We start from the raw sequence: 13034 nt of genomic DNA, 5'->3' as shown, positions 1-13034 counted from the left end.
TCTTACTCTAATCTCTATTAAATTATGCAAAATGGAGGCAAGTTATTTGCATTCAAAATGAGCCTTCTTTCACAGCTTTGTGAAAGCTGTTTCTACAAATATTTGTATCATTTGAAAGAGACTGAACATATGCATGAAACTTATTTGGAGCTCTTCCAAAAGCATCATATTTTGTTTTAGCATAATTATTTGGAAATACATTTTAAAAACTATTAAATACTCTATTATCATCCTAATAGCTCAAATAGAATTTGACTTCAGATTTATTCCCTTTTGTTGTATAATTATTAAGCTCTGCCTTGCAAAATCTTGAAGTTTTAGGGTAATGTCATTGACATAAAAATGGAAATTAGTGGTTTGGAGTTGTTGGCTCTGGATGGACTCACTGTGTCTGAAATTCATTCTGGAAGCTATAGAAGTAAATGCAATAGCAAGTATATAAAAAGTTACAAGACTAAGTACAGTCTTAAACTGAGACACTTTAAAACATCTAAAGATTATGTAAAGGTGCATTTTATATTTTTTGTGAACTATGAGGCCCTATGTGTTCTATTACTTAGATAATGAGTATTTTGCAAAAGAACATTAAACAAGCTCATAAAATCCTGAGTGTTATCCACAAGTTATCCATTCCTCCCACACAGCCCCTGCCATTTTGCGTCACACATAACTGCCAGAGCTCTGTCAAAATGATGGTCCTCTTCAGAATTGGAGTGGCCCCATTTGTTATCCTTTGAGTTAAGCTCCTGTTAGTAGCAGTTTAAGAGTAGGAAGGGCTTAGTGCTTTTCAGATTTCGCCACTGTGTTAGCTAAAGGACAGAGGTACTTTGTTTCATTTTGTTTCTTGTTTTGGAAGACTTTCTAGCCAGTAAAGGACCCTTGGCCAACTGCTGCAGGGTTTTGAGTGAGATGTAGTATCCTTAGGACTAACATTGTCTGTTTTAGAGGCTGCACGTGACACTGTGGAAGATGTTTCCATAACTGCTTAAAACTTCAGGCACTCAGTTAGCTATTTGTCATATCTACTTTTTAACCCATTAGCTCTCCTTCCCCAAAGTGCTCTACTGTGATCTTTTTTCCAGGAATTTACATAGTATTCTGTTGCAGGAAAATGATTCCAATGAGCAATGTTCTTGCAGATAGTTCCAAGGAAAAGAAAACACAACTATCTCAGACCCACATATTATTTAAAGTTGGCTTTTTATTCTTCCTATTTTGAGAAATGCCTTTGACACTTTTTTCTTGAGAGCTGTTATCTTCACTGAAACATAAACTCTGAAAAGCTGTCAAGACTTAAGCAAGGCAGCATCCAAGGAAACCATTCTAAAAATAGTTGATCTTAATAATCAAACTGGGAAAGTTTAACATTGGACCTAGCATTTGAGACATTAGACTGGGACATCCTCATATCATAGCAGAGTGCCTGAGTTTGAGTCCTGGCTCTGCTTCCAATCCCAGCTTCCTGCTAGTGCACATCCTGGGAGAAAGCAGATGATGTCTAAAGTAGTTGGGTCCCTGCCATCTACAACGGAGACCTGATTGGTTTCCCAGCTCCTAACTTTCCTGGCTGGTACAATTATTTGGGTAATGAACCAGCACATGTGAGTGTACTCTGTCTCCCTACCTGTCAAACAAGATATTTTTTAAGTAAGTTTTTGTTTTTTTTTTTTTTTTTAAAGACAGGCAGAGTTAGACAGAGAGACAGAGAGAAAGGTCTTCCTTTTTCCGTTGGCTCACCCCCCAAATGGCTGCTATGGCCGGCACGCTGCGCCGATCCGAAGCCAGGATCCAGGTACTTCCTGCTGGTCTCCCATGTGGGTGCAGGCCCAAGCACTTGGGCCATCCTCCACTGCACTCCCGGGCCACAGCAGAGAGCTGGTCTGGAAGAAGGGCAACCGGGACAGAATCCGGCACCCCGACCGGGACTAGAACCTGGAGTGCCGGTGCCGCAGGAGTGCCTAGTGAGCCGCGGCGCTGGCCAAGTAAGTTTTTTGTTTTGTTTTGTTTTTAAATTTTATTTATTTACTTGAGAGGTAGAGTTACAGACAGTGAAAGGGAGAGACAAAGGTCTTCCGTCCGCTGGTTCACTACCCAGATGGCTGCAATGGCTGGAGCTGAGCTGATCCGAAGCCAGGAGCCAGGAGCTTCTTCTGGGTCTCCCCATGGTGGATGCAGGGGCCCGAGCACTTGGGTCATCTTTCACTGCTTTCCCAGGCCATAGTAGTGAGGTGGATCGGAAGTGGAGCAGCCGGGTCTTGAACCAGCGCCCATATGGAATGTCGGTGCTGCAGGTGGAGGATTAACCTACTGTGCCACAGTGCCGGCCTCAAATAATATGTATTTTAAAAATACAAAGTAACTAAAAATTTTGTATAAATAAGGTTCTCTTTGTGATTCTAAGGGCTCTTCAAAAACAGTATATGGTTGACGAGAATGTTGTCCTGAGCTAAGAGGGTTTAAGGTGATATTCCAAATGAGTGAAATGGAATAAAATCTGTTCATCTGTTTTGTACCAGAAAGAAGTTACAAGTTAAGAGCTTACTTACGTTAGTGTGTTTAAGCAAGTTCTAAAATAATGATTTTACATAGTTCTTTAAATAGATATTTTTAAAGCACATCAGCTAAAATGAGTTCCGACATTATGATTAATTTGTTTCTTGAAACTTAGCCCCAACTATATTGCTCGTTGTGAAGTGGTACATTTCCATGTCCTAGTTTTCTCATCTCTGAGATGGGAGTGATAGTAGCACCTAGAGTCTTATTGTAAAGTGTCAGTGAAATAATATACATGCATGTAGTTCTTGCCTTGAATAGTTCCAGGGTAGATTAATTTCAGTTACCACAGTATTGGAGTAACACAGGTTCCCCCAGTGACACAGGTCACTCTCCTTTGTTCAGGACACTGCTCACCTTTTATCTCCTTCCATATCTGAAGTAGCAACTTTTGGGGCAGGCATTTGTTAAGGTAGTTAAGATACTGCCTGGGACACCCACATCTCCTATTAGAGTGCCTGGGTTCTAGTCTGGCTCCTTTTCCTGATTCCAGCATTCTGCTTATGCACACCGTAGGAGGCATCAGGTGATCCCGTAAGTACTTTTGTACTTGCCACCCATGTGGGAGACTAAAATTGAGTTCTGGACCCCTGGCTTCAGCCTGGCTCACCCCTAATTGTTGTAGGCATTTGAGGAGTGAACAAGCAGATGGAAGATTGATGTCTCCTACTCCCCCCTCTCATGTGTGTGTCCCTGTCCCTTACCTCACTTGGTCTTTTTCTTTTTCAAATAAATAAAATATAAAAAGTAGCAACCTTTGCCTGTCACTTTTTTTTATCCCTCTTATTCTGCCCTTTAGAAAAACACTGAAAACCCGTTTTACTTGTTTATCACTTGTTTACAGCACCTGAGACACGTTGCTGTTAAGGATACGTCTCCTCCCTCTCTGCTCCTCCCCTTAGAGTGTGAGTCTGCATGGGCAGGGACTGCAGTGCCAGAGCAGTAACTGTCATGAAGTTGGTGCTCACTGGGTGTTGGTTCAGTAAGTGAATAAATCAATCCTTTATGTTCCACAGCGTCAGCCGTGATGTCTCCTCTTCTGTTTGGTTATTAGGAGCTTAGACCATTCTGAAATTCCTCTGATACTTACTGACTTGGAGCATCACGTTCAGCTTTTATGTTAATATGTATCTCAACTCTCTAGTGAAATGGCAATGACTGTACTTTTTCTTTTCCCAGAAAATCTTAACATTTGGTAAGAGTAGCAGATACTCATTAAATTACATTTTAAAATAAGCCAGTTGCATCTTCTTAATCTATGTGGTGTTGAGTCTTAAATCCTTTAGTTCATTCAATAAATTTGGTCATTCATTCAACAAATATTTATTGAATACATCTCAGGTACTATTTCACATGCTGAGCATATAGCAATAAACAAAATAGGCAATAACTGTTCTCATGAAACCTGTAATAGTAAAAGGAGCCAAATGAAACAGGGATACACATAGATGTGTCACTCATGAAAACTGCTATGAGTAATTAGGGTTGGGGTGTTGGGGGATGCTGTTTCAGGTTGTCAGGGGAAAGTTTCACCCAGTAAAGGAGCAAGCCCTGGGAATTTGTGGTGGATGAGCGTTTCAGGAAGGAGAAGTACCAAGTGCAAAGGCCCGGGAACAGGTAGGTTCAATGTTTTAGAACCAGCGGTATGGCTGACACAGAGTCAGCAGTGCTGAGCCCGAGGGACATGAAGTCAAATTGTGTAATCCTTTGAAAACAGGTAATAGTTTGGGTTTACTGCAAGTAATATTTGGGACTGTTAGAAAGTTTTGAATAGAGGATGACTGATATTTGAGTAGGGGATAATTTGGGTTGATATATGGGTTTTGGTATGTGTGTCAAGGATAGAAACAGGGAGGTCAGTTGGGAAACCTTTGGAAAAACCCAAGTGCAATGCGAGTCTTGTCTAGACTAGGGTGGTAGCAGTGGACTAGAGAAATTTAATTTGATCCTGGATGTATTTTGAGAGTAAATATGGTAGGATCTGTTGATGGTTTGGCTATATGAAAGAAAAAGAAGAACTAGAGATAACTCACAGGATTTTTGGCTTGAGCAGTTAAATGGCTTGAATTGAAAAGGGTAAGAGCTACAGCTGTTGTTTTGTCTGGGAGATTTCTTGAAATCAGCCAGTTTTGGACTTGTCAAGATTGAAATGCCTATTTGATCTCCATGTGTGTGATTAGATATATTGGAGTTAAAGAGGGGAGAGGCCTGGGAAAGACACATACATTTGGGAGTTCCTAATATGTAGGTAATGTTTAAAGCCAGAAGACTGAATATGATAGGAGGAGGACAAAACAAGAAACGCTCTGACTGAATCCTGCAGCACTCCAGGAGTGGGAGGGCGGTCGATGTGGTAGAATCAGCAAAGAAGGCTGTAAACACATCAGGTGACGTAAAAGGGAAATCAAGATAAGTGTCTTTCTCTTTCAGGAAGCCTAAGATTGAAAATGTAATAAGGGAGGCTGATGCTGTGGCGTAGAGGGTAAGCCTGCCTCCTGCAGTGCTGGCATCCTGTATGGGCACCAGTTCGAGTCCTGGCTGCTCCACTTCCAGTCCAGCTCACTGCTAACGACCTAGGAAAAGCAGTGGAATCAAATGCAGTTTGATAAGTCAAAAATGATGAGTATTTTTTGACTGGCAGAGTGGACAGTAAGAGAGAGACAAGGAAAAAGGTCTTCCTTTACCGTTGGTTCACCCTCCAATGGCTGCTGCGGCTGGCACGCTGCGGCCGGCACACCACGCTGATCTGAAGCCAGGAGCCAGGTGCTTCCTCCTGGTCTCCCATGTAGGTGCAGGGCCCAAGCACTTGGGCCATTCTCCACTGCACTCCTGGGCCACAGCGGAGAGCTGGACAGGAAGAAGAGCAACCGGGATAGAATCCGGCACCCCGACCGGGACTAGAACCCGGGGTGCTGGCGCCACAGGCGGAGGATTAGCCTAGTGAGCTGTGGCGCCGGCCAAAAATGATGAGAATTTGACCATTGATGACTGGATATGACATCGATGAGGTCTTTGGTGACCTTTACTCTAATACCTTAATAGTTATTCATTCAAAGTCCCCCGTGGAAATCAAGTAGATGCCTAGGCAACATTAGTGATCCTCAAGAAAAACCCCTGTCAGACACGTACCAGTTGTGAAAGACTGTGTCTGTAAGTCTGATTCTGCAGGATGGAAAGCTCAAAATGTTAGGAAACCCTGGATTTTAAAATCATAACTACACTCTGTGTGATGAAGTATGGTATTTAAGAAGGAAGTTTTGGGGCCAGTATTATGGTGTAGTGGGTTAAGTGGTAGCTTGGGATCCTGGCATCCCATATAGATTTGCTGGTTCAAGTCCCTGCTACTCTGCTTTTGATCCAGCGCCATGCTAAGTGTCTGAGAAGGCAGTAAAGGATGGTCCAAGTGCTTAGACCCCTGCCATTTGTGAGAGACCTTGGTGAGCTTTCCAGGCTCCTGGATTTGTCCTGGACCAGCCGCAGCCTTTGTGGCCATTTAGAGGGGTTAACCAACAGATGGAAGATCTCTCTTCCTCCCTTCCTTTCCCTGCCTTTCAAATAAATAAGTGAATACACAAATAATATTTTTTAAAAGTTTCCAAGACATATATCTTTAAATGCATCACTAATTCGTCATTTGTTGTAGAAAGCCAATAAGAACCGTTCATAGATTCTGATTATGAAAATTGGGTAATTCCTCATACCCACATCACAGGATAAAGGACTTTTAATAGGGAATGTAATGTCTTAAAAAATCTCTTTGAGACATAAGACCAGTATTTTTGTTTTTCCATACAAAAAACTTGTTAGTGTATCTCTTTGAAAGAAGTAGTTTGAGTTGGATTTAATCTATAGTAGTTGTGCAATCAAATGTCTCAGGGTCTAGAATTCCTTAAAATCCTGAGTGCTGAATGTAGAGTGGTGGTCCAAATCTCAGCTTGTTGCTTTCAAGATTTTCAGAAGTGTTCCAGTGACTGAAAGACAAATCTAACTCTTAATTTCTGTTGAACTGCACTTCTTTATTTACGAAAACATCTCTAAAGGGATACATTTGTAATGAAGTTCATGATTGTCCAGCTGGCCTTGTTCCTCTCCTTTTTTTCTTTATTGTTTATATATTCCTTTTCATATGAAGCTTATCACTTTCCCTTTAAAGTATGTCTTTCCTACATTTTTTATATCTTTTTTCATACGGTTTCTGTTAAAAATGTGATTATTTAATACATTGTGTATACACTGTAAGCTCAGACCTCTCAAACTTGTAACCTCTGTTTATTGCTAAAGTCATTGGCTATCAGATGTTAATTACATGATTGTTTTCAGATAGAGGCATGCCCTAGCTTCATTAAGATGACATTGTAGGCAGGCTCTGCAGCTCAGTAGGCTAATCCTCTGCCTGCGGTGTCCGCACCCCGGGTTCTAGTCCCGGTTGCCCCTATTCCAGGCCAGCTCTCTGCTGTGGCCCGGGAGTGCAGTGGAGGATGGCCCAAGTGCTTGGGCCCTGCACCCGCATGGGAGACCAGGAGAAGCACCTGGCTCCTGGCTTCGGATCAGTGTGGTGCGCCTGGGCCGCGGCAGCCATTGGGGGGGTGAACTAACAACAAAGGAAGACCTTTCTCTCTCTCACTGTCCCCTCTGCCTGTCCAAAAAAAAAGAAGATGACATTGTAAGTGTATCACTAAGGGTAAGAATGCTTGAAAATCTTCTATGTCTAGGGTGGTAAAGACTTTGGTGTATTCTACTGTCTTTGACACTCAAAAAATAAAAATCATCCTAAGTGATATGAAAACACATTCCTATATACTCATGTAATGCTCAGTATTAAGAAACCAATCTTATATTGCTCCAACTTTTAATCTCCAGTGAAGAGTTATGTTTACAAGTTGGGATAAAGGAGAAGGAAGTTAATACTGGAAGTGCCAAAGTTATACTGTGTACGTTTTGTATATTGTCCGTGAGGTAAGAATTATTACCCCTTAACCTCCCCCATATTATAGTAAAGAAACTTAACAATTCAGAGAACTTGCATGGGATCATGTAGCAATGAAGTGACGGAGCCAGGATTCAAACTTGGGTTTATCTGACCTGACTCTAGAGCCCATGTTGCATCCATTACAACACATGACCTCATTAAGTCATCGCAAATTATTATTTTAAATAATGGTATATTTGGAATTAGAGCCAGTTCTCCAATGTTTTCATTGCTATTCAAAGTCCTAAACAATCTTGTTTGCTTTCTGAAACTCTACCATGTATCTCCTAGTCCAGAAAGGGTATTGAAATGCAGCCAAAGAGAAGGTAGTCAAGATTACCTTGGACCTACCAGAGTGTGCATAGTTTACACACTAAAGTCAATAAGTGTTTTACTTTCAACTACCATTAATAACAAATCAAGCAAATCTGCTATTCAAAACTGTAACTTTCTAACCCGAGGCTAAATTTTCTACCTTATTATCTCACCTTCTAATTCAGTTACCCCAACTCTCACCATGGACCGTTAGCTGTCTTGTTCTGAGAGCATAATTGTGGGCCCGATGCTGTGTAACACAGTAATGACTGCCCATGGCTTCTTACCCAGCCCTCCCTCGGATTTTTCTGTTAGGTTGAGAATACATCCTTCCTCGTCCTCATTCTTTTTCTCTAACATTCTGTATCATTGATGTAAGTCAGGATCCCTTGCACAGTGAGCATTCCCTCTTCTGAATTCTTAACTGCATTATAAATCTGAATTCTTAAATGCATTATAAGTCAATGCATACTTTCCTGTTGATGTATTGTCTTCAACTGCTGATTAAGGTCTGTCTGTCTTAGGTAAAACAGTACATGAACACTTCAAAAATTTGTGGAAAATGGAATTAAAAGATGGGTTTATTTTGGTGCACAGTTTTTTCATAATACACATTTTCCCTGAACTTTTTGAAGACTCCTTCAGTATATGATTTCAAAAAACTTCTGTACCAAAATGAACTTTGCTTTAAATTCCTTTTTTTTCCCACAAACTTTTTGAAGCACCCTCATGTAACCCCCCTTCTGGAGAAATATCCCGTGTCTCTACTGAAAACTTCTTACCTTACCAATATGTTGAAAGAGGTATGATGGATTAGTTAAAAACATGTTATGAGTTTTATATCTTTATACTCTGAAATCTGGTATCTTGAACTGTGATCAGTGCAAAGATTTAGCTTCATCATTGGCTGTATTAGAAGTTGTCGTAGCCCTAACACTCCTGTGAAGTTTAACACAGGTAAATAGAACAGTGACTATATTTTTAGACTTAATGCCTTACTTCATTTCAGCTTACTTTTCATAATAAGCTGTAGTCATGTGACCAGGCCAGTTTTAAGGCTGTTATTAGTATGGTTGCATCATGTAGAGCCACCAGTCTGTAGCCTCAGCTTGGATTGTCGGTGATGGCAGGTAGAGTCGCTCAGCCTGTCTGCCTGATCATTACCAAGCCCTGAGATTTAATTTACAAGTTCTGGACAGGATTTTTTAGAATATACTTAACATTGTGCCTTTTAAAGAACATTGTGCTTCTTGGCTTCCTATTTTCACACTGTAAGAATCAAATATGGAATATTACATTTATTATAGCTGGGGTTTCATTGCATACTAATTTGCAGTTAAGGCTAATAGTAGTTTAAGCCAGAGCAAAAGATTTCATTTCTCTGGCCCTGATTGAAGTCAGAAATGCCCAGGTGACGAAGCTCACCTTAAAATTAAAGGAAAATAACCCCTGAAATGAAGGATTTGTTTGTACTGACATTTAGCCAAGCTCATCATGATGATATGTCACAGTACTTTTAAATATTAGAAGTGGCATTTTAGTGATCTTAACTCTGATCCTTAAAATAAGTTTCCTAATGCTTCAGTAGATTAAACAGTTTTAATTGAAGTTTTGTATCTGCCTGCTGCTTGTCCTTCCAGTGTGTTGTATTTGATGTGCACTCCGTACCTAATAGCAAATCTTGCTGTATTTGCTCAAGTGCTGAGCATGCATCATTGTGAATGCCATGACAGTGTAAGGAAATACTAAGTGGTAGAGAAACCTAGTTGAAGATGTGCTTAAAAGGAAGCAGTTGTTCTGAACTGTTAATATGATGTGGGATTTTTTTCACAAAGATTTTTTCTTTTATTCAAATGTTGCTAAGGATTTGAAGCGTTCATTACCATCTGGACTTGGTCTCTCAGAAACCCAAATTACATCTCATGGCTTTGACAGTACCAAAGAGGGGGTTATTGAAGCAGGAGCCTATCAAGGTAAGAGCCCGTATATTTGTAAAGGTGGCGGGGATGGAGGATGGGAGAAGTTCACCAGGTGCTACTTTCATTAATGAAGCGCAGGAGCTGAGCCCTTTAATTATGTGATAAGACACTGGTTGACGCTGAGCACCTGCTTTCCTTCTGGAAGTCTGGAGTCTTGCTGTGTGCTGGATGGACAGACGATGGCTAGATGAGCTGTCCCCAGTAAAGAGCCCGGGCCTCGAGTCTCAGGCTGGCTAGCAACATTTCACTTAGTGTTGTCACAACTCTTAACTGGCAAGAATTAAGCAATTCCGACACCAGGTAAAGATTCTTGGAAGGTTATGCCTAACAATATTAGGCCAATGGTCATAATTTCACTGATTGTTATTTAAGAAGTGATTTTAAGATACTAAAGTAAAAACTTGAAAATTATATCAAAACTCTAGCATTTAGATTATTTTATCTTGGAACCACAAAATTTATAACCCTAAATTGACTTTGTATAAACAGAGATCTCAAAGCAAATAGGAAGTAGTCCTTTGATGATGCTGAATAGGAGGGCTCCAAGACCACACTCGGATTTCCTGATTTGCTAGCACTGACAGGAGGACTCAGGGCTGCTGTGTACCACATGATGAATGCCCTGCACAGTCAACAAAGCAGACACTTCAGGAGCCAAACTCGGGGGATAACTGAGCCTAATCTTCCAAGAATCTCCTCCTGCTGGAGTCGGGCAGGAACTGCTTCCTTCTCCGCAGCAACAAGTTGTGACAACTTAAGTAAGAGGTTGCTAACCAGGGGAGCTCCTTGCAGGATGCCAGGCGGGGGTGTTTACTGGGGACTGTTCACATAGGCATCCTCTGTGGAGCTCTCACCGGGTCTAGACTTCCAGAAGAAAGCAGGTGCTCTGCCCAAACCACATTGTTTGTATAAACAGCTTAGTCACAGTGAGCCACTCTTAATCATTGTGGGCGTGGAGGGAGTCCTCCCAAAGTGCAGGTTCCCAGGCCACAGAGCAGACCTCTCTTAAAACAGGCAGTTGTAGGGCAACCATTTGGCACAGCCTTTAAGACCCTTCTTGGGATGTCCACTTCCCGTATAGGAGGGCCTGGGTTTGAGCCCCAGCTCCGCTCCCCATTCTAGCATCCTGCTAATGCATACTCTGGGAGTCAGTTCTGCCACCCACATGGAAGACCCATTTTGGATTCCAGCTCCTGCCTTCACCTCCCGTAGCCAACCTTATGGGTATTTGGGGGACTGGACAAGTAGATGGGAGATCTCTGTCTCTCTGGTAGTTTCTGTGTGTGTCTCTCTCTGCCTTTCAAATAAAATAAGTAAAACAATAAAAAATATGCAGTTAGACCTATGCATAACTGTTTTCTATACACATCCCATATATACTCATGTCTGTTTTTAATAGAAAGGGGAAATAGGACTTTTTAAAAACACTCTTTTCTGTAATAACTTAAACTTTTTTTTTTTTAATTTGAGGGGCAGCCACAAGAGAGAGTGAGTGAGCACTCATCCACTGGTTTATTGCCCAGATACCCACAGTGGCTGACTCTGGGCTGCACCAGGCCAGAGCCGGGAACTGGGAACATAATCCAGGTTTTGTATGTGGGTGGCAGAGACCCAGTCACTGGAGCTATCACTTGCTGCCTTCTAGGATCCCCATTAGCAGGAAGCTGATTTCAGAGCTGGAGCTGAGAGAAAAGAAACAAGAATATTAACCACTAGGCCAAACGCCCACTCCTGTAGTAACTTTTCATTTTTACATGAGCAAAAGAATGTAAAACCACGTAACTATTTGGGTGTGGAAAATAGATGATTTTCTTGATAGAGGTCTTATTAAAATATGTAATGTTCAGCTGAGTATATTTTAATACTACATTTTAATTTAACAGAATGAAAAATGATCCCTGTGCCTGTGCAATTCTTAGCCGTCTTGCAGATAATAGTGTTCTATATTTTTATTGTAGTATTGGCAAATGCTGTATTCAAGAACAATTTAAATTTTGAAATGTGTTCTTTAATATACAAATCCTGGAAACAGATATTTAGGCTAACTCAGTAGGATTCCTTATACTGTGAAATGGGCTATCTAATGACATAATTTTTTCACTGTTCATTCTTATTTTTTAAATAAAGCTAAGGTAGTGGAAATTGAATAAATCAAGGTCATAAGAGTGAAGGGTGCTTGGCACCTGAGTTTTGTTTTAATGGGTGCTTTGGTCATTGAATACACATTCATACTCCTAAATTTCTGTCACTGACATGAAACAGAGCTGATTCTCCAGATTTAGCCAATTAGCAAGATCTTGGCTTTTTAAGAGTTATTTTGTATTGGGTATTGGTGAATATAGCAACTAAATTAGTAGTTTAAAGGATTATAATATTGAAGAAATAGAGAAGTGATCATTACTTTTGGAGGTTAAAATAAAAAAGCTACAGGCCCAGTTAGCCTCAGCACCAGATCATTTGCCATTTTAGTTTGGGAAGTTATGTATCATTTGTGTTACAGATTAGACACCTCTCACGTTGTGCTGTGGTGGAAGTTCCTAAACAAGATTAATACATTGTAATAACTAGAGCAGTAGAGCGCTGTTTTTAGGGTTATGGAGATGTTGAACTATGGTGGACTTCATTTATTGAACATTTCCTTGTAGAAACCCGGGTGCCTTGGATAAGAGAGATACAGTTGTCCCTTAAGTGGTGGACTAGATACCACTTAAAATGCCTCTCAATTCAGTGATTAACTTACAGATTAGTATTTTCTGTGTTGAGTTTAATAATGTATCCTAGTGTGGATTCAGAACTTCTGAGTCTCTAATAAGGAATTGTTTAGCCTTGCTGAGCCTCGTGTTTCTTACAGTGTAATGTGAAAGTATAGTCTATCAGATGTTTGAAGGTTAATGTGAGATCCAATCCAAATTAAGGTGACTGATTCTACACCAAAATGTAGTAACTAACATATGACCAGTTATTTTTAATTATTAGAGAGTAGGTTTGATTCTTTCCCATTAGACAATTTAGTTATGAATTTGATACATGTTTTCTAGAGAACTGGGGAAGGACAGCAATTAAAGTAAAAGTACATTGCAGACATCAGCGCATTCTCAGCGCAATGTGAAAGGACTCTCCGGATCTTTTCAACTTCTTAGCGATTACTCCCTTTTCTTTGATTTACTCCTGGGCAGTAGAGACAATGTTGGGTGGTGGTTCTTACTCTGCAGATAAAT

The 13034-nt window shown here is 40.7% G+C and overlaps 1 protein-coding gene across 6 annotated transcripts in view; it reads left to right on the top strand.

Annotated features, from left to right (window-relative positions):
* Nucleotides 1–13034, top strand: part of ARFIP1 (ADP ribosylation factor interacting protein 1) — a 119365-nt gene that overhangs the window by 58449 nt on the left and 47882 nt on the right. For 5 of the 6 annotated variants that reach the window (XM_062199481.1, XM_062199483.1, XM_062199484.1 and 2 more), the window contains one exon: nucleotides 9702–9810. The exons of the other annotated variant lie outside the window; for it this stretch is intronic. In XM_062199481.1, the coding sequence (XP_062055465.1) occupies nucleotides 9702–9810 (109 nt within the window). The remainder of the gene's footprint in view (nucleotides 1–9701; nucleotides 9811–13034) is intronic. 6 annotated transcript variants of the gene reach the window in all.

The sequence above is a fragment of the Lepus europaeus genome, chromosome 8 (assembly GCF_033115175.1).
Source record: "Lepus europaeus isolate LE1 chromosome 8, mLepTim1.pri, whole genome shotgun sequence".
NCBI lineage: Eukaryota > Metazoa > Chordata > Mammalia > Lagomorpha > Leporidae > Lepus > Lepus europaeus.
The sequence above is the reverse complement of the archived record's forward strand: the minus strand, read 5'-3'. Positions and strand labels throughout refer to the sequence as shown.